Source organism: Hippoglossus hippoglossus, chromosome 15 (assembly GCF_009819705.1).
Source record: "Hippoglossus hippoglossus isolate fHipHip1 chromosome 15, fHipHip1.pri, whole genome shotgun sequence".
Classification (NCBI taxonomy): Eukaryota; Metazoa; Chordata; class Actinopteri; order Pleuronectiformes; family Pleuronectidae; genus Hippoglossus; species Hippoglossus hippoglossus.
The window spans coordinates 13,843,155-13,864,617 of NC_047165.1; the positions used below are offsets into that span (position 1 = coordinate 13,843,155).

Below are 21,463 nucleotides of genomic sequence, written 5' to 3' on the forward strand. Positions count from 1 at the left end.
CTCCTGTGGATGAGGCGCAGAGGAGACAGAGCTGCGGTCAACACCACACATCTAAAAAATACACAATGCATGTCTTAGAAATGTGCTTAACTACTTAATAACTTCATACCTTCCTGTTTTACCTCTACAGAGACGAAAGTCGCGATATTCCGATCTGGACTTTGAGGTATGTAACGATAACGTTTCTTGCCGTAGCACATGCATCTAGCTTTTTTATTTATTTTTTTTATGCAGAGAAAAGCCATTTTTTGCACTTGTGTTTGTCATTTGATTTACTAGTACTTGTTGTGCCTCTTAAGCTTATTGGAGTAACACAGCCTTGACTCAACTGAGATTTATTGACATGCTGTGTAGTTAAGGTAAAAGCAAGGCTGTCAACTGACAAACAGGGCAACAGTTCTCATCTACATTTTGTCCTCCGCCATCTCCTCCATCCATTAGCTATACGTTGATTTCCAAAATGTATGCTTTTAAAAGTCATTTGCACATTTCACATCTGATTTTACCACTGGTTCCAACAATTATTATATTGGCTTGCAAACACATATCTTTAAACCCCCTTTGGCAGGTTTTTAGCATTTCCTTTGCATTATTAAATCAGGCTTTTGCTGCATATATATTGTACACTCGGTCAAAGTAAAGGAAACATGAGGCTTCTGGCAGCTCTTCTTGGCGCGGCGAGCACTTTTCGTTTTAGCTGAGATGCACGCCGACCCTTAAAATGGAAGATTTGTGCCAAGGTTTGTTGATAAGGATTTCCCTTACCCCGACAAAACTCTAAAAGGCAATTTGTCACTGGAGAATTATGTTGAATCTAGATACTGCAATTAAAATAGTCCGAGCTTTCAGCGTCCCATCAACCGAACATTAATTATCCCGGTGTTTCCTTTATTTTGGCAGTGGCTTGTATATATATGCAGAGACACACAGATTTGCTTCGAACCTGGCCTATAAGTAAACCGCCATGACACTAACAAATTGATCAGAGTTGGAGGGGGTGGAGAGGAAGATGCATTTCCATTATTGGCTGTCAATACCAAAGCAAAAACCCTTGCCATTGCAGAAAGTCATGCACACCAGGAAAAGACACATGGAGCTGTTCCAGGAACTGAATCAGAAATTTCAAACCCTGGACCGATTTCGAGACATACCAAATATGGGCAGCATGGTGAGTAACAGGAAAAAAACCAGGGGGGTGGCTGTCGGCCAATTAAAGGAGAGAGAGAGATCAACATCCAAACACCCTATTTAGACATCCGGTGCAGGACACATAACGTGTGATTGTGCAAATGAGCGGCTGCGTAGCTGAGGTATTCATGTGGAAGTGAAGCTTCCTATAGATAGAGGGCCTGCCAGCAGCTGGGGGGGGGAGGGGGGACTTTTCCACAAGGCCAGACTCAGGGAGGAGAAACCTTTGGTAACCTTGTTGCGAAGAGAGTGCATCCATTCCAATGCAAGGCCACGAATGCACTTTTATTTACATGCACATTTATCTACTTAGCAACCCCATCATCTTCTTCCCATTAATGCATGGCAGACTTTTGAATCTACCGGTCGCTCTATTCTTACTGTTTGCGGGGGGACTTTTCGTAGCTGCTCTGGAAGTCAGGCGAATTACGACAAAAACATTTTTCCTGACCTTGCCGCAGATGAAACAAAGTCCCAGCATCCTCCACACCTGACTGGAGCTGCAGACGGCGGGGACGCGGAGCTCTATTGCCCCCCCCTCCCCCTCAGACAATCGGCGATGTTTTCTCTATTGAACGCAACAAACAAGAAATTGAGCTGGTGACCAAACACGGCCAGACTTTCAGACGATGTCAGCTCCGCCGCAGCTCCCCTTTTTTTTGGCTGCACGTAATCCTCTTTCACTCACATTTCAATCACCCCTACCGCACAATGTAATTTGAGGCCCGTTGCTTAGTTACCAGTGCAAGTTCTTTTGTGTAGAAAACGATAACTACAATACACTCACACTTCCAGCTTTTTTTCTCCCCAAATGAATGCACTGCAGAGCTGGCTGCAGACATTAGGATCCATTTTGTATTCCCTGACTGGGAGCAGCTCCTCTCCCTTATTTGAAATAGTGTCTTTGGGACTGTCAGTGAGAGCTTCATTCAGATGAATGGCTCATACGTGAAGCCCATTTAGTGCACCGGTTACCGAGCTTGGGGGGGGGGGAACACGACTGCTATGACTCAACGTAAGCATGTTCACATTTAATACACTGCCATTATCTTTTGTTATTTGATGCTTTCCACAGCATTAATCCATTATTTTCAATTAGCAGTGGGTTAGGAATTCATATAATGCCTGTTTGAATGAATTGACCTCACTGCAAAATAGTGTTTTCTTTGTGTGTGTGTGTGAAAGAAATAACATTTTCGCTCCAGAGGTTGTCATGCCACTAATATCACACCCCACTGGCCGTGTTCACAGGACAAGGCAATGCCAAACAAGAACCCATGGGAGAGCTACAATCCAGCCTGTGAGTACCAGAACTACGCCACTATGAATGTACTAGAATCTGACACCAAGGACTCACTGGAGATGACGGCCGCAGAGTGGGAAAAGTGTGTCAACCTCCCCTTAGACGTCCAGGAAGGAGACTTCCAAACGGAGGTCTAGAGGGTGCGGAGACGGGAGGAAAAATGCAAACTAGGAATGGAGGAGAAAGGGATGTATTTTGCACTGAATAAAGCAACAGACTTTTCTAACAGCCTTGGCATACATATCTGGATAATACGAGTGTGGCAGGGACATTATGTGCCAATACAACATAAGGACTGAGGAGAGAGAGAGAAGAAAAAAAAGAAAAAGAGACAAAAAAAAAAAAAAAAGGGAAAAAAACATCAGTGTTACTTTTTGTATTCTCACTAGTGTACTTAGTGTGGGGCAGCCTGGTGTACAATATTTACCATCATGTGTTTCAAATTATCTGTTGAGGAATCGGCTTAAAAAAACAAAAAAACCAAGGTAATCTCTCGAAAAATGAAAACCTCACGAAAGCAAATGACATGCCATGTCGTCCCAGCTTCGTCGGGTCCAGTTTTGATTTCATAAAAACTGGACCCGGGAGCACAATGTATATATTTATGCAGGTTTTTAAAAAGTTTATAACAGTCTGTTTGGCCATTACTACACTTTTTACTTTATGATATAAAAACATGGGCGGCAAAGAGGATTTTTTCTGTCATATTAAAATGAATGTTTGTCAAGCTACATTCTTCATTGCTTTAAATGCAATAAAGATAATACCCACTTTTATATAAATAATATATTTCACAACTTTAATACTGCAGACTCTGCTTGAAGGATCCCAGCAAGCTCTCACATCTGCAGCTCTGTATAAAATATTTAAAAACAGAAATGTTGTATGGTGTAAATAAACTTTTGTCTACATATGTTTTACTTGTGCCAATTTATTTTAATGAGAAAAAAAAAGATGCCAACCTGATCAAAAGTTATAGCGAAAAATGTTAACATTTGAAAAGGAATGTAAATAAAAGAGGAAATATGTTCGTACTGCTTCAGAGGTCGTGTCAAGTTTATGTGGTTTGTCGGTTGTGGGATGAATTGTTTCACTGTGTTTGAGGAGAATATTTGAATGTATGGAATCAAAGGATGGGGATGGGACTATGGAAATTGTGTGATTGGTGGAAAATTAAACTTTCCAAGAACAAAAGACCATGAAAACTGCTGAGAAAATGCTAGAAAATTCAACTTTTCCCTGCAGGTTATCTGAGCACAGACTGGATTATGCCTCCCTCGCACCTCACGTCTCATCGCCTCAGATCATTTCCCGGGTTAGGAGGTCATTCCCTCTATGATTTAAGCCTCAGGTTTAACTGCAGCTGAAGGTCACCACTGGAAACTTTCCTCACTCGCCTCATAAATCCAGCCCTGTATCTGATTTCTGAATTTGGATTCGAGCACCCTTAATGGGTTTCTGCACCTCCGGAAGCTCCACCTGATAATACCAGGGGCAGAGAGGGTGTGTTTGGGGGCTTAGGGGGGGAACATCCTGTTTGTTCTGTGTGGTGGTCTGGCACTTCGGCAATAAGGACATCAGTCGGTGTCCTTCCTGTGGGGGAGCAGTGGGTCAGCCCATCAGGGGAGAAGAGGAAGAGGAGGAGGGGGAGGAGGAGGAGGGACTTGGACCTGCACCATCAGTGAAGAATGAGAACCGAAGGGAGAAAAAAAGCGGCAGCAGACGAGGAGGACACACACTTTCAGCTCGATATAAAAGAAGCTGATATCACATCCAGCTCTGACTAGACATGAATGTCTGGATTCACAGGCCGTTTCAATTGAGACTGGCCGACATAATTAGGCTAATTATATGCAGAACTATGTGAGACAGAGGTTTGATTTTCATTAATGTGTCTCATAGTGTGAAGGGCTTTTCAACACTCGTCATCCCACCACCGCCTGCTCGTGGGGTTTCAGCTGAAAACCATCTTGTAGGAAAATGATCCTTTAAAAAGAAGAACATTTAATACAGAGTTATTCGGTTTGTAATATATAAAAGTAATCTTTCAAAAAAAACAAGAACTATGACTAGAGAGTGATAGTAAGTTTATGATGTAGGAAAAATATAATAAGATAACAAATAATTTGACAGAGGTGGTATATAATTTATAACATTAATTAAAAAAATGTAAAAATATTTTAAAGTGTAATATTTGGTTTGTACAGCAAACATTCATAACAAGGATTAGCTTTATACTAAATACAATTATACTTTCAAACAAAGTTATATTTTTACTGAGAGAGAGATTTATATAATGCATAAAATTAACCTTAAGAACAAGAAACACTTCTATGCTGTGATATTTGCTTTGAACTTATACACTATTAGAAAGTGGTGTATAATGTATAATAATTGATCTTTAATAATATAAAAACATTTTTATAGAGGGATATCAGGAATATACTGTATTTTGAGTCGGGATAATTTTTGAAAAATACCAAAAATATTTTGTACTTACAAATAACAACCAGTAACTGTTGGAGCAGTCTTAGTATGTGCCTGTATAAGGCAAAGGAACCTCAGGACTACAGTATATCATGACATTCTTAAACTACAGAGAATACTACAGGGTATTATCAAATACTATATAAGGACACTTGTTTATGACAGCACTTGTTTTATACAGACACTAAATATGCTTTCTTCCTTTCACACTGATGGATTAATGCTCTACTTTCAGTATTTGAAGGACAGACTCATTGTGCACATGAAGCTGCAAACCAGGCTGTCGTGGTTGTAAGAACCAATGTCATGTTTGGAAAGCACAGCAGCTGCTTTTGTTTTGTTTCTCCTTAGCTGTTGAAACTGTGAGCGTTTGCTCAATCAACGCCCGACTGACAGCCTCTTCTTTTTCCAAAGAACAAATCTCGCGTGGGGACGGATGGAAACAGACAAAGTTTCAGCGACTCCAGAGACAATTTATGTGCTTATATGAAGTAATGGTATTCAAATGAGAAGCAGGAAATGACAAGGTACTGTGTCAACTAAATGTGCCATAACCCCCCCGGCTACTGAGCATGACAAACACAACCACACCAATAAATAACAGGAAAAGACACTTTATGTTGCTGTTTGTCTTAGATGTTATTTGGGACAATATTTAGTTTAGCTTACATGTTAAAAAAATGTCAAAGATGAGGTTTAAAAGTGCTTAAATGAACAAAGTACAAAGACATAACACAGATTGGTTCCTTGTTTCCCCCATTAACAATACACTATTACTACTCTTTAACAGAGTTGCCAATTGAATCGGGGAAACACATGCTGCCATCTTTATTTTTAACAGACCCTTAATTTTAACAGGCACCACATGCAAATGAGTTTCCTAAAAAAAAACTATAGCTATTTCATCATAGTCTCTTTGTACCACCTACTGCAAGCCCAAGTTAAAATGCAGGGGAAAAAACCACTATGCAATGTGGGAATACTTCACAGAGGTCTTGCTTGAACATTGGAGATCAATGAATGTGTCACATGGCTAAGATCATAATTCCAAGAGGTTGCGATGACTTTATATTTGACACTTGACTTGCCATGAAAATTATGTTATTGTAATTATTTATATATTTTTTGATTTTAGCGGATTGTGTATGTAAAATGTGTGTTTAAACTTAAAAGCTGAGGGACCTGTTGACAAGGCTGCTGGACAGGTCTTCATTTTGGACGTGAGTGGCAGGTCCCACAGGCCCTCAAGGGCAAAGAGGTTAACCTGCTTAGGGGCTGCAAACAGAGAATCAACATAATTACACTGGTCCTGCATCACTTTCCTCCCCGGAGGCGCGACTCCAGGGAGGAAAGGAAGACAAACTGTTGGTCTGCAAGGGGCCTGTCAGAAGAGTTAAAGCCCGGAGGAGAGACTAAAGGGCAACACCTCAAAAATCATTCCAGCAAATGTTATAATGTAATAATGAAATAGAAAAAGTGATGTTTCACAAGACATTTAGGCAATTTTACCTAAATTTTAATTTTGTGCATTTGGGCTACTTTTGAAGTTGCTGCAAGTAGAACATTTTTCCCTCTAGTTGAGTTTAGACATATTTTGCTTGTATATTATACATAAAGACAATCTATAAATTAAGATCCAACTCTTAAATGAAACAAACAATTGTTTCCAAACTGACACCAGATCAGAACGTACACACACATAAACATACACTCACTCCAGCCTCTTGGTTTCAACAATTGGACTGAACATTGATGTTGTTGAGTAATGGACTGTTTGTGGTTTTATTTGGTGAACTGCTACAAATATGTAACACAACTAAAGAAGAAGATTTATAGCGTGTAATGAAATCAAAAGTATATTGCCCAGTTTAGGAGACACAGTTCAGGCATAGCTTACTGCCTGAACTGTGTCTGTGGTGGTAAAGTTACTGTAGCATACTTGTGTGTAAAAAAGTCCACTAAGCCAAACTTTGAAACTTGTACTCTCCAGGATAGATGTACTTCATGTGAGGAGAAAGTTTGAACAAAAATGAAGCTTTGAAAGACACAGCAGGCACTTCTCACGCACTGTATAATGCATTACACTCATCCTGTGGAGCAGTGGAGAGATGATGGCTTCAGATAAGGCTCCTGACAACGGCTGCCCTGATGTGAAGTTTCTCATGTATCTACAATACTCCACAGAATCATCAACGTACGGTTTAAATGGATCCGAGACTCGAACCCCACTTTGTCTTCTTCTTTGATTCAAAATGATTAGAAGTTCCCAATTGAACCAAAAACACCTCAGTGGGGTGCGTCCCTGCAAATTTGACAGCTGAACAATTGGGCAAAATAGCTCCGATTACAGCAATGACGCATTTTCAAAAACAATAAATATTGGGTCAATTTGGATTTGCAGTTACAACGACTTTGTACAAAATAAAACAAAATCAAATGAATATGTCGGGGCATGGTCCTCAGGCAGATCTTGTAAACCTTCTAGCGCCCTGCAAAATATTTTCCCCTCAACGAATTCATTAATTTATTCATTAAAATGTGCTCACTGTTCCAAAGCAAACTTGCATAGTAGCGTGATAACAAAAAGAAAAAAAAGACAGGATGCAGGAGGGAGGGAGAAGATGAGAAAAAGCTTGGTGTTTGAATAACAGGGGTGACGAGAAAAGTTGCACCCCTGAACAGCACAAATCCTCGGATCTGACACGTTGATCACACAATCGCTGCTCGAGCTCCGGGGCGCCATGTTTTTGGCTCAAGGCTTATTTGCTTTATTAGTGCATGTGTGGGTGGCATGTCACATAATGGCTTAACTCGAGGCGGGCTTGCGCCACAGTTATGACAAAGTAGGGAAACCGCAAAACTGTAATTGAACACGCGTGCAAAACGTTATGCAAATCCATCCGAAACAAGCGCTGAGTAGTTACACGCTAATCCATGTCAGTGTCATTGGATAAACGTCCTTATTGCTCTCACGCTCGTTTAAGAGGGAAAGCCTCGGCTCTGAGCGGCAGGGTTCACTCTGTCATTAACAGAATTGTTTGATTGTGGTTATAAACGTTAAAGCTCCTTAATAGATTTTTGTAAAAAACTGACCACATTGTGGAGCTATTCCATTAAAGTAAATGTTACACAACTAAAGGGAATTATTTCATCTTAATCACACACTTTGCAGTAGAGACAGGTATTTCATGACTCAGCAAAAACCACACAGAGCAATATGTTCTATAGACAGCAATATGAGGAATGGTCAGAAGTGCTGGGGGGGGGGGTCCCTGTTGGACATGAACTGATTCATTTTAAGTCTCAACCTCAAAATGACCCAACTCACTCTGAAGCTTTAAAGAACAGGAAGGAGAGTTAACGTGTGCTTCTCACTAATATTTACACATGTATCACCAATCGCTCACTACCTGGTACAACCAATATGCGTACACAGTTAAATAGATCTAAGTTCCTGATTGGACACATCATACTGTGCAATGCAGATGTTATTTAAAACAAATGTCATATGTATTTAACAGAAACACCTCTACTGTTATGGCATGATAGGTTTCTCTATTCCAAACAACTGTGACACTCATGTTTGCATGTTAAACCATTCATACTTAAAGGGGACATAGCATGCAAATTCCACTTTGTTAGTGCTTCTACAGGTTAATGTGGGTATCTGGCATGTCTACCAACCCAAAAACTCTGGGAAAAAAACACTCGCGCGTTTTGTTATAGTTCCTCTAAGTCAGAAACGTCATGCTTGAGCAACTCGATTGAGCTTCCTGGGTTTTGTGTCGTAACAAGGTACTGGAAGTCTCCCTACATGGTCTTGGCCCACCCCCCACCTCATCCCCCCCGTCCCCTCCCGTCCCCCGTCCCCCCACACTCATTACGCCGGGTTTACACCGGAGGCAGCGAGGCTGCGAGGCAGCGCAGCGCCGTTCTCAAGCGCGCAGCCGCCTGGCTGTTCACATGGGACGAGCATTTCTCCGCTGGTCAGCCCGCGATTCACTCACGTGGCATTTGTCTGGATCGTTGGGACTGGGAGGCTGCAGCAGTTGCTCGGGCGCGACCGCTCGCTCTCCCATGCGTGAGCTGGAATTTGTGTCAGTGCCACACAGCCAGCAGTGTGGAAGACTTCCGCAGTGTTCAGCACTACTGTACGCTGGGTTACAGTAGTTATGCCGGGTTAACACCGGACGCGGAAGCGCCGCTGCGAGGCAGCGCAGCGCCGTTCTCAAGCGCGCAGCCGCCTGGCTGTTCACACGGGACGTGCATTTCTCCGCACTGGTCAGCCCCATAAACTGTATATATAAGGTCAGCCCGCGATTCTGCTTTCTCCGCTTGTTGTTGTACCCGTTGAATGTCGGGGTTCGGGGGTAAATGATGGTCTTCATAGCCCCCCCACCTCTCTTTCTCTCTCTGTCTGTCTGCTTGTGTGCTTGTAGTGGATGGGCAGAGGGGGACATTTAATTATGTGATTGGGAAAATTAAAACTCCAGGACAACAGAAGGGGAATACAAAGTATGGGATGCATATTTGATAATTTATATCATATAAAATATGTAATTTATATCGTTTAAAATCATGGGGGGAGAGAGGGGAGGGGGGAGCTGGCTCATTAGCATTTCAAGGAACAGGCACTCAAAACAGGTCACTCTGTGGAGGGCTGTTTTAGACAGGGTAAAAAGGGTGCTGTTTTAAATGATCCTTGTGGTATTTTGACCAAAGTATGTTACAGACATTTCATTAAGACCCCAAGGAACCATATCAACTTGTGGTAAAATGGGCATGCTATGTCCCCTTTAAGAGTTTGTGTAAGGGAGACATCATGTTGTGAGAAATGGACAATTCTCAATGGAGGATTTACACCGACATGTTGGAGTGTAAACAGAAAACACGTTGTTTTATTTATTCTTGTAACGGGCTTAAAATTGTTTTATTTCTTTAAATACAGGTTTTCATTCAGTATTGACACAAGTTTCACAAACAGCAAACGTTTCAGCCAGTCGCAGGAGGTGACAGCTCGTGATGCAGCTTCTGGGAGCGTCACCTCATCACATTTCCAGCTGATGGCTCAATCAAAGCACTTCTTCAAAAAGGAAACTCAAGACTAATATCGCAAATCAGAAAAAAAGAAAAGAAAAGAAGAAAAACTCACTGAGACTTAATTTAGGGTAACGTGCACTGAAGAGTGTGCCCATCATGGTACTGTACATTCATGAGGCACTAATGTTTTCCTACCAAAAGAAAACAAAAATCATTCACATTGATATTTTCTGTGAGTTTGTAAATTGATATTTAACATATTGATTTTGACACAGACTGTTAAATATATCGGGATAAAGTTATATATATACGTGTACTAGATAAAAGCCATAAACAGTTCTATGTCACAAGCTGCTGATAAACTCTAGAGTGCTGAGCCAAAAAAACAAGAAATATCCTTAATTAAAAGAAAATTACAGCCATATCTTTTTTTTCTTATTTTACTCGTCTTTTAACACAGACAGCAAAAAGCTGTCGAACCAATTTGATTTAAAACCCCCAAAAAACTGAAACCTTGAAAACACAACAGCAACAATTGGTCCTTTACACGTCATACACAGTGCAGTTATGCAAGTACAGTAACATCTGAATAAATAAGGTTTGAAACTGCAAACAAACTAAAGGCCGGCGGAAAAAAGCAGCAAATCCACCAGAAATATATTCATCCTCAGATAAGAACAAGCAAAATAAAGTCTGTCAATGTTATTGCTGTCAACGCTTATCGTTATTTGTTATACCAATTAGGTTTTGAGAAAACAAGCGAGCACAGCAGTCCATGTAGACACAATTGTTTTCAGTGTTTTATCTTAAAGGTAAACTGGAGCTAAGCAGAGATATTTTCATAAAGTAATCATTCAAAGTGTCCAGAAAGTGCTTAGAGAAAGAAGAAAAACTGGTTTTATTCGAAGGCTAAGCTCTGTCTCCAAATAAAGCTCAGACGTTTGGAAGCAGCCCATGACTGTGTCTCCGCTGCCGTAATAATGTGTCTCTACCAGTAGAAAAATGACCAATTTGTGTCAGCTTCAAGCTGTTCAGAAGTGAATTCTCAAGGTAGGATTGAGTTGGAGGACCCTCCCTGAATCCCAGAGTCATCAATAATATCGACTGAGAAAGACACAACAATCAGTCTGCGCGCTCTCATTAAGGGGGAGTGACGCGTCGACTCAAAACGAGGCTGGAATACACAAAAACACCACTGCAACAACTCCTTAAGACCAAAATACTTAGTTACGCTCATTTGTTTGTATTTGTTGATGTACCTTCGCGTCCCTTTAAGTTGAGGTGATCATATCTTTAAATCAGATCAAGTGAATACTCTTGTTTTCAGTGCACATATTCATCGTCACTTATGTCTGAGTCGTCGGCCTCCACCTCTCCTTCAATCACGGACTTCTTCCCTCTGCAGCAGGACACCACCATACCGATGAGGAATGCCTACAAATAATAAGCAAAGCAGACGGATCATTTGATAGAATGCACCGGGAACAACAAGTGAAGAGGTGATTTCATATTCTCACTGAAGAGATGAAGCTGTGTGCAGTGTCAGAGAAGCCTTTTCTAGAAACCTGCTACTGGAAATAAATTAAATGACTAGCTTCCTTTAAGTAAATAACTTGGATTTGGACTAAATGAAATGTTTAATTGTTCCTAAGGTACAAAATACTAGAACTAAACGCACTGTTGTGAATCACTTTTGCCATAAAATGAGAATAATCCAACCTCTTTGAGCAGCTGTCCCTCCTCTTAAAGTCAACATTAGGATATTTTATTCATGTTCCTGTACTTACCCCGATAAAGGCCCAGTTACCAAAGTAGTAGATGGTGCTGAAGAACCAGAACTTGTGGAGGAAAAGATAGGATCTTGTCACTGTGCACTGATCTGAAAAGGACAGAGAAAAGACAAGATTGCTTTCTTGAACCCTACTGTTTTAACAAAACAACTATAATAAACAACACGTCAAATATATTGCTCAAAAGTAAAGAATTCATTAATACTAATATATTTAACACAAGGTGGTTGATTGTTTCACATATTTTAAATCCAGCCTGGTACCTTTCCACTAGGTATCTGTTTCAAAGTTAAAGTGAAATGTTGGCATCTTTATTTGTCCTGCCTTTGAGAAAATATTTTACCATTCTGAGACCAAGTGGAACAAATATCTGTTTCCACTCTAGTATTTCTCAGGTACAAGCTTTCTGCATTACACCAATAAAACGGAAAAATATATCTTGAAAAACACAAAGACCATCAAAGTGGTCTTAGAGAGCAATGAAATAGTTATGGATTTCATCTCAGCAGAATTGTAAATTATTAACCTTGGTATATTCTTGACATTGGGGACAACATTCATGTTTTACTTTCTACGCTACCAAGGAAGTGGACAACACTTTAGAGTTTTTACTGTGGGTTGTCAAGTTCAGCTTTCAATCATTTTTTATTCATAATATGAAAACAGAAATATCAGTATTTTTGAAGGATTTAAACTCAAAAAGAAAAACACTGAACATGCAAAAAAATTGGTTTTAACTCTAAAACCCATGAAAATAAAAAGTTAAGTATAAAAACTTTGCCTTTCCCAAACACAGGAAGTGTCCTCGGTATATACAGTTATTGGATCTACTGCAGATTTGTGAGAAATTGCTATGATCCAAAAAATCCAATGACTGATTCAAGAAACACGGCAATATGTGTGTAAATGTGTTAACAAAAAAGTTACTACATCACATCATCCTAAATCATCCCGCACCAAAATGTTTTCCACTGTTTTTGATGAACTGGTACAGAAACGCTTGAAGAAGGAAAGCAATCATCGTATAAAGTAAGAAAAAAAGACAGGGTGACGGATGATGGAGAGAGAGAAGAGGGATCGGGAAGAGGTGAAAGAGGAGTGGAGGAAGAGAAGAAGACAGATACCCAGAGGAATAATGGTCGAAGGAGAAATACGACATGTAACAGTAACTTTTCTGTGGTGTGAACTTTCATCCAGTGAAATAGCACTGGTCGAATAAAATGTCACACCTCTATAGTGACTGTGGTTGTAGTGGCACCAGTGTGGAACTTGTTATACATCTGTTCCAAAGGGGTGTGTACACACTTAAAAAAAATAGGCTATATTACTACATGGAGAATTGCCTCGAGCAGTTTTGTCACTCTAACTAAAAAGGACAACCAGACTTCTGAAAAGAGGAAAGCCATGTCACTGTCAATGTGGATGTGGCTCAACCAATGGATAAAACTGGAACGATGTCAAATTTAATGGAGGCTTGCATCGAACATATCCAGTAATACTTGTGGAAAAGGCTGAAGTCACAAGCAAGGACACGTATGAAGAAACATTGAGATGAAGGTGAACCGGAGGTTAAACGAGACATATAATGGTCATATTCAGGTTCATCATTTACATTTGGGTTATTATCTACTGTTCGGAAAACAATTCACTCACAAACCACAATCCATTGCTACAGCTCCTCTTGTCAGCCTCTGTGTGAAATACTTAGCAAAGGCCTAGTCTGCTCTGATTGGCCGGCTGGCCCACTCTGTTGTGATTGGTCAACTGCTTCCAGTGTGTGTAGGAAATGTCCGTCCTATCTTTACCTGGCTTTGTTAGGGGGTGTGTCAGACTAGCTGCTAGGCATGCATCATGCAAATGTTGGGTGTCAGGGTGTCACATGACATGATTCCCTGGAGGTATTGGCCTGACGACTGTCGATGCGTTTCAGGAGCTCCAAGAGCAGTTTTTTCTTTGGGGGTTTTTAACTTTGCAGATCTTTTACATACACAAAAAATGTCTCCTTGAAGGAAAGGTTATGCATGTAACCCACATTCTCTGATGAGGTACAAAGAGCCAGTTACTATACACGTGCGCATGTCAGAGTGTACATAAATTATAAAAAAAAGAAATGTGAAAAGGGTAAAAAGCAATAAGTTCTGAATGTAACTGACTTGAACCTGACGGTGACCTCTATTGTTGCCATTTTCACGAAGCACATCCTGTGGCTTTTCCTCAAATGACATTTATTTGCTCAGACCAAGGACAGCTCAATCAATACCAACCACGCACCATGGCCATTAATATAAACATCAAAAGTAAAAACTTGAGGAAAGGGACACATTTATTGCTTTGTTGTTTTCTTTGTCTGCGGTGCTGCTCTGTGCTGTACGTCGGTGACATCACCTTTGAGTCTTAACTCTGTATTTTTTGACAGAACGGATACGGCTGATTGCGCTGCCCAGCCTCTTTGGCAGCAATAATATATGTTTTCTTAAGCTGAGTCATTCCTCTTTATGTGCATGAGTGATTATCAACAGGCAAAGGAAATGCCGATGACGTCAAATGTGACACGGGCTAATTGAAATGCACCAAGTGTTCAGGTCTCTTCTCAGTGCGTCAATTCTTTCCGTCTAAAAACACAGGAAAGAAATGTAAAGAACAAAGTGCTTCCGCTCTCATTCTGTGTGTCAATAAGCACAACCATGCACACTGAAGCAATAAAGGGAAAATATATTTCAACACAATCCCAGTCCGACTTATATTGTGTCAACACAACAGGAATAAGGAAAGAGAGAAAGTCCACCGAGTCGAAGTGAGGACGCGATGCACTGTCTGGCTATGTTAGAGAGCCATCTGGAGCATTAACACTAACCCTGCTGAGCTGCTCCTATCACACTGCTTCTTACAGCACTCCACACACAGACTCTAACCCTGTGAACAGTGCAATCAGACTCATAGCAAGCTACATGACATCAAGGTCCACAGCAATAATTCATTGTGGTTCGGAATATATTCATCACACTCAGTATTTTCAAAAGCTTTCCTCTCTTGACTGCGAACTAAAAATACAAAAAAAGAGAAGAAGAAGGAGGAATATCCAGATATGTACCGCTTCACCTATAATAAAGATGAGATTGAGAGGACCCCCCCGGGAGTGTACCGACAATCAGCCTTTGCTTCACCAGGATCAACAGATAATTGAAGAAGAAGCAAGTCTATGCAGCATCCCCATGACCCCAGTCCTTTCCTTCACTACCTCCGCCATCTGTAGCTCTGCAGCTGCTCACCTGAACTGCAGGGCTCCAAGTGGGACCTACAGATGGTTCACAACAGTGGTCTGCCTAAATATATTATCATGTACGCCGCTGACCTGCTTCACCTTGAAATCATTACTGTTCTCTGATAAGAGCATGGGGCAGTGTGGGAGTGCAGGTAATTTCACCTTGACTCGTGATACCCGAGTGAGTGCTGCCCGTGTAGCGTGATGCATTATGTATAAGTTTTGTCTCTGTATTCAAACACAAATACATGCATAAAACACTGTGCGCACACACACACACAGACTTTGTGAAAGCCTCTCTATCAGCAGGCACTCGAGTACCTACACTATGTGCTTTTACTTTCTTTTCCATCGGAAAGCAAAGGAGCACTTTATTCAATGTCCTTTGAGGATGCTGATGTTCCTCCAGCAGAACTGCTTTCAAATCTCTGGGTTCTCTTATTGGTGTTGTCGATAAAAGTTCACTAAAAGCATCGTTTTCACTGGGCAAGTTTTTTTACTTTCAAAGAAAATCCATTTGAGCAGAGCTGAAAACATCCAGATGCAGACACAAAAGACCAGATATGAAGAAGCAACCTCATTTGACCACCAGCAGGAAGCAGCAAAGACAATCGTCTTGTTTTCTATCATAAGTGGCTATGATTAAATTACTTTACACAACCATATCAGGTTTGAGATCTAAGGTCCATTAGAAGTACTAACACAAGACATCACACAACTTGTAAACACCACTTGCATTGGTTGGAGTTTAATTTCAGGGTCCTGACAAATAAAAAAGTACAGTTCAAATCAGAAAGTACTAAGAGGAAGTGTCCTGAGACCTGGACTAGACCGTAAAGGCTGCATTCATTATTAACTCTCTTTATAGCTCAATTTTGGTCCTAACCAACTTCTGTGTGGAGATATTTTGACACAATGAAAGACTGAATTCAGGACGAGTCAATCACACAGAAGTGATGACAGCACTCAGTTGAAGCCCTTTATTAGAACGCTTCAGTCAATGATCGTCCTGCACATGCATCCAAGAAGATATTGACAAAGAAGAAAGTAGGATACTTATGTAGATTAATGCATGTGTATTCTGCATAAGACAGAGTAATGTACAGATGTGTAATCAGTGTATGTTTTATATGACTTACTGGTGCATAAAACAATAATCAATCTTGCCTAGAGAATGAATATCATGTATGATGTATGATGTATGTGCTGGGTGAAGTAAATATGGAATATGTAAAGTGTATTGTGTATTTGAGATATGTAAAGCATAACAAAGTAAAAGTCAGATATAGTTCACTGCACAGACTCTGAACATCGCACAATTAAGCAAAATACAAGAATAGGTAGCTGGTGTGTGTGGATCACAAGATGGACGTTTAAAAAAACAACATCCCTTTTGACTGACATATTCCATTGTAATGCAAATTGACGATGATCCCCTTGATGCAAAGAAAATTACTATTAATTTGTGATGGGGGTGGCGGAGTCTCTTGTTGAAAATTGCTCAGGCACCTGACATCTCAGAGGCAACACATTAAATTACGGCCATCCCCCCCCCCCGAAGGTCTTTAAAACAATGCTGCAAGTTGCTAGGAAACAGACAGCGGTCCACAGTGTGAGAACACTCCGCTTCACCAGAAGTTTCATCACTGGGATTCAAACTAGAAATAATCAGTCATTTCTTTTGTCTTTCAATGAAGGAGCTGGACATCCGCTCATCATCTTAAACTCCCAGCAAGACATCTTTACAGCATGGTGAAGGCTTGAGGGGTCTCATACCTTCATATTTCATCCTTTTGTCTCTGACAGCACCAACCTTACTGGTGATACAAATCCTCAACATAAAAACCTAACCAGAGGATGTTTACTGGCAAATTGACAGCAGGCATTTGGCATTTTGTTGGCAACATTTTTTTGTTTTAATATGTTTTCAAGCCACCGTTCTGTAACAAATTATGTTGTTTTTGAAACAAATTAATATTGTAATAGGCCTTTACACAATTGGCAGTCTGACACAGACTTGATTTGAGAATCATTTGGTTTTGTTTTCAATCTCATATATTTAATAATTATTCTCTTCATATTCAAATTTCAGCCTAATTTCTCTCAAGTTTGTTTCTGAAATGAAGGGCTTACTTCGTCGTTTTTGATGTCTAGGTAGAGAAAAGGTTAGGTGGCTCGCTCATCGCTTACGACTTCATAACTGGGGACAGCGTTGAAGGCTGAGCTCTAAACCTCACAGTTTGCCACTAGTGTACAAATATCATTAAAATCATTGGTTAGACAGTAAAGGGAACTAATGAAAGCAATACTGAAGGTTACTAATGTAACGATGGAGGCGTTAACATTACGGCAATAAACCGCAGAGGGGTTTAATTAGTTAATGCCTTAGGTGAGGGAGTAATCAAGAAGACAGATAAATCTTTGATGAGATAATTATTATGAAATAAAATGAAATGAACTACTGAATCATAGGGTGACATATGTAAATAGCACTGAGTGCATATTTACATTTAGATCTGACACAAGGAGTGAACTGTCATTTAGTAAAAGAGTATCACATTATCGAGATCATATTATCAAAGAGGGATGTGCATGCAGCTACATTAACAAAAAATAAAAATATATATATATATTTTGTCCATTTTCAAATCAACTCCCCCACCAGAAGTAGCAACGTGCGCATCCTGGTGGTAAGCATGATTTTAATGGCAGCCCTGTCTCATGCTGATGATTACTCAGGTTTCACACAAGCTTCACAAACCCATTAAAGATTAAATTAAATTCATTAATAAAATTACTTATTGAGTTATTAAGTTATTCAATATACTAAAACCCAACCTGGAGAGATTTAGTACCGGGAGGATTCAAGTTTGTGCCAATGGCTTGAGAAACTACGGGTATAAAATTAAATGGAGTACGATTTTTGCCCTTTCAGCTGCAGAGGGAAAGAGGAAAGCAGCATCTTCACAGTACAGACGTCCAAAGAGTGGCACTTTCAGAACTCAGATTCTTATTTTTCTTCTTTTTAACCTGCGTTAAATCACACACTGAAGTAGGGTTCAGGTTGTGTGGGGCCCCTGCAACTAATTTCTGTCGATTCCTTTTCCATTATGCTGAGTAAATGAGTAATGGCGTGGTAATGACCTCGGAGTAGATGAGAGCTTGGTACTGAGCACCTGCTCACATTACACCACTGTGACCAACCGGCCAATCAGTCACCAGCCTGCCTCCTTTCCTATTTTGCCTCGGCTGCCTTTTGATCCGGTGTCACACTAAAGGTTATTTTTAAGTGATGTCCTCCCAGAGCCTGTTCTAGGGTTGATATGTTTTCTACCACAGTATATTGCCATTCTTGTTTTCCACATCCACAGAGAGGAGCATGGGATTTAGAGACTCTAAGTGAAGTGTCAATTTATATCCATGCTGGTGAATCTCTTGCTATGGTGATGTTTTTTTTTTTTTTCCCCAAGGGCCACTGCATGAAGAGCACTATTTTCTATGTTTACAAAGAAAAGAGTACAATGTGGTACTTAAGTAAATGTGAAACAACATTTGAAAACTAAAATATAGTTTGACAAATTTACGTCCGTTTACAATTTTCTTTTTTGATAAAATAAGGTTAAGGGTCAGAATTAGATAATGTGAATGGTATGTGAATGTGTACATTAACCATATGCATGCTTATAGTACAGAATATATTATGTTACTATAGTTCATGTATTGTACATGACAGAAAACTCAAGTGATTCAGAGTTTGATATACTGAAGTGATGGAGGTGAAGGAGTCAAGGCTTCAGTATATCAGCAATTTAATTTAAATATGCACAGTGTCAATTGAGGGTTTCTCAATCACAATAATAAAAACCACCTCATTCAATTTACTTTTTTGAAGCAGTGTGGGATCATGGGAGTTGTTGTCTTCACCACCATTGCCAATGAAAATCTAATTGAGATGACTCGGGCGCATATTATGATCATGGATGAGGTAAAGTGTTAAACTTTCATTGGATAATCCTGATCCATTAGGAGTGACTGGTACAAAAAAGGGGGAAGGACAAAACAGGTGACGAGCTAACTGGCTAGCAGTGTGTTTTTCCTTCATCATTAGTCGTGTGCCTGGAAGCAGAGATGGACTAAGCTACGGGTAGAGCTGATATGACGTAAAAGATCAAACGTCTGTTTACCTTGAACAAAATTGAGGGTTTCTCTTGGTTTGAACATTGTTTCGAAACATTTCGGATAATGTAAGTACACAAGTAACAAAATATATAACCTAGGTGTTCAGTGGTTTTTAGACATTTAAGTTAAGCACATTTACATATTGAATATTTAATGCTACATGGGCAAAATGTGGAATTTTTGTTCCAACTAAAGGGGCCTTAGTTATTATAGCTTAACTTCGAGAGCTATCTATAACTTCTCTCGTCAGATACAAAAATTCATGACAATCTCAAGGCTACAATACACAAAATGACAAAGTGGTGCAGAATCCTGGGCGGATCTGTTTGGATTAATTGTCATGGGACAGAAAACACGTTATTTGTTTGATAAAAACAAACAACCAAACAAAGAAAAGCCAATTCTGTCTGAATAGTCATGTAAACAAGAGTATTATGGGGATTGTGAGTTTGTGTAATTATTGTATATTGACAGCATGCGCAGTATTGTCAATACAGAGCAGGAGTTGAAAGAAATTGAATGGAGCCTTTTTTCGGCAACGGAAATATAATATCAGATTTATTTTTCAAAATCTTTGTTTTTGAAAAACAAAGATTTTGAAACCATCTGGCTAGGTGGTTTCTGATATAAAATTGCTCCTCATTATACAGTTGACAAAATGGTTAGAGAGACGTTTTCATAATATAATGTATCTATATTTTTCAGCTGCATCTTTACAGTATGGTGGAATACACATTTTTAGGAGATCAAGTATTTTGGTGAGTTGCCTTTCCTCATGGGAGAACCAGCTCTGGATGCTCATCTCTATCACGATATTGTGAACACAAAATACCACTTACTTTACATGTGTTGTCAGAGGAACTGATTTGATTGACAACTGTTAATGTATTCTGCCTAATTGTACCTTTTTCATCTTAGCTACTGATTGACTTCAGTGCAAGATGCCACCGATTCACGGGAAGAGGGGCCAAACAGGTGAAATTCTTTCAAATGTCAGAGGCATTAGTCTATTAGCACCTCCTTGCTGTGTAACCCCGATATAGTCAGCAATCACAGACCATATCCACGGCTCGTAGCCCAAACAAATACATGTTAATCACTTCTTATTCTTTCGTCCTTCAGCTTGTAGTGAGGGAAATTACTCTCAAGTTATCCCAAAGGTGTCATTTCACTGGTGAGACCGAATCTAGTTTCGGTACTTAACAACAAAGATTCCCCTTTTAGTTCAGATCCGTTTCTCTATATCTAAACACTGATAAATTGACAAAACTCTAACCCTATAAGGCCATTTTCAGTCCCAATGACAACAACCAGGCCCCCAATGGATGGATGGATGGATGGATGGATAATTACATATTGACTCAGTTATAATCATGAATAAATTGTGAAAAATGCTGCGATATGCTGTACACATCTCCTGCCAACACTGTGCTACCTCTTCCTTAACAATCACCACAATATAACACATAAAATACCAAGCAGCAGCGTCATTGATAAAGTCTACAGTCAACATTATAGGTTCTTTAAACAGCTATCAGCTAATTAATCTGGGCAAAGCATTTAGACTGCAATGTGTAAAACAAACTGTTTAGCCTGCCAACAAGTAAAGGGAAACTCTTAAAACTGCTCTCAATATACCATCTAAAAATGCTGTAATAATATAATGTATCAATATTGCTATGGATATTCATAAAACTAAAGACATATTTACTACAAGGGTTTTTATTTTCACCAAATAAAAGATGTTGGTTTGCAGTTTTCAGAGGGTTTCGACCCACGTTGCATTTAGCCTCCCACATAAAAGCACTACATGCTTAGCTAGGAAGTTTGGTTTGTATTTTATTTTATTTGAACCATTAATCTAAGATTAAATACGCTATCTTTTTTTTATTTAGTAAAAGGCATGCAGGACAAACAAAAAAAACCCACAATGAATTAAACAAAAGAAACTGCGGTTAAACAGATCAAAACAAAAAATAAAAATAATAGTTTTAAATTACCTATTAACTGTCATGTAAACATTTTGCACTCCTACACATTAATACCGATAAATATTATCATCATTTAACACCGGCACAGTAAATATATTACCAGGGAATATATAAAAGCAGGAAATATAACATACTTAATTGACTACAATAATTACCACTCAAACTTTAAGTGTTTTCACGTGAACTTCACCCAATTTTTATATTACATACTTGACATTGAAAC

At 39.6% G+C, this 21,463-nt stretch overlaps 2 protein-coding genes across 15 annotated transcripts in view; one reads left to right on the plus strand and one right to left on the minus strand.

The window, feature by feature from the left end:
• The window catches only part of adgrb3 (adhesion G protein-coupled receptor B3), a 123,098-nt gene extending 119,569 nt beyond the window's left edge, over nt 1-3,529 (plus strand). For 7 of the 14 annotated variants that reach the window (XM_034608010.1, XM_034608009.1, XM_034608011.1 and 4 more), the window contains 3 exons: nt 131-166; nt 1,064-1,168; nt 2,440-2,803. In XM_034608010.1, the coding sequence (XP_034463901.1) occupies nt 131-166; nt 1,064-1,168; nt 2,440-2,628 (330 nt within the window). In that variant the 3' untranslated portion in view covers nt 2,629-2,803. Of the gene's footprint in view, nt 1-130; nt 167-1,063; nt 1,169-2,439 lie in introns of all 14 variants that reach the window. The other 7 variants (XM_034608014.1, XM_034608017.1, XM_034608012.1 and 4 more) reach the window with 5 other exon arrangements.
• A 6,354-nt stretch (nt 3,530-9,883) lies between these two features.
• lmbrd1 (LMBR1 domain containing 1) overlaps nt 9,884-21,463 on the minus strand; it is a 50,847-nt gene continuing 39,267 nt past the window's right edge. The window contains exons 15-16 of the mRNA XM_034608661.1: nt 11,806-11,897; nt 9,884-11,452 (exon numbers count right to left, since the gene is read on the minus strand). Of these exons, the coding sequence (XP_034464552.1) occupies nt 11,342-11,452; nt 11,806-11,897 (203 nt within the window). The 3' untranslated portion in view covers nt 9,884-11,341. The remainder of the gene's footprint in view (nt 11,453-11,805; nt 11,898-21,463) is intronic.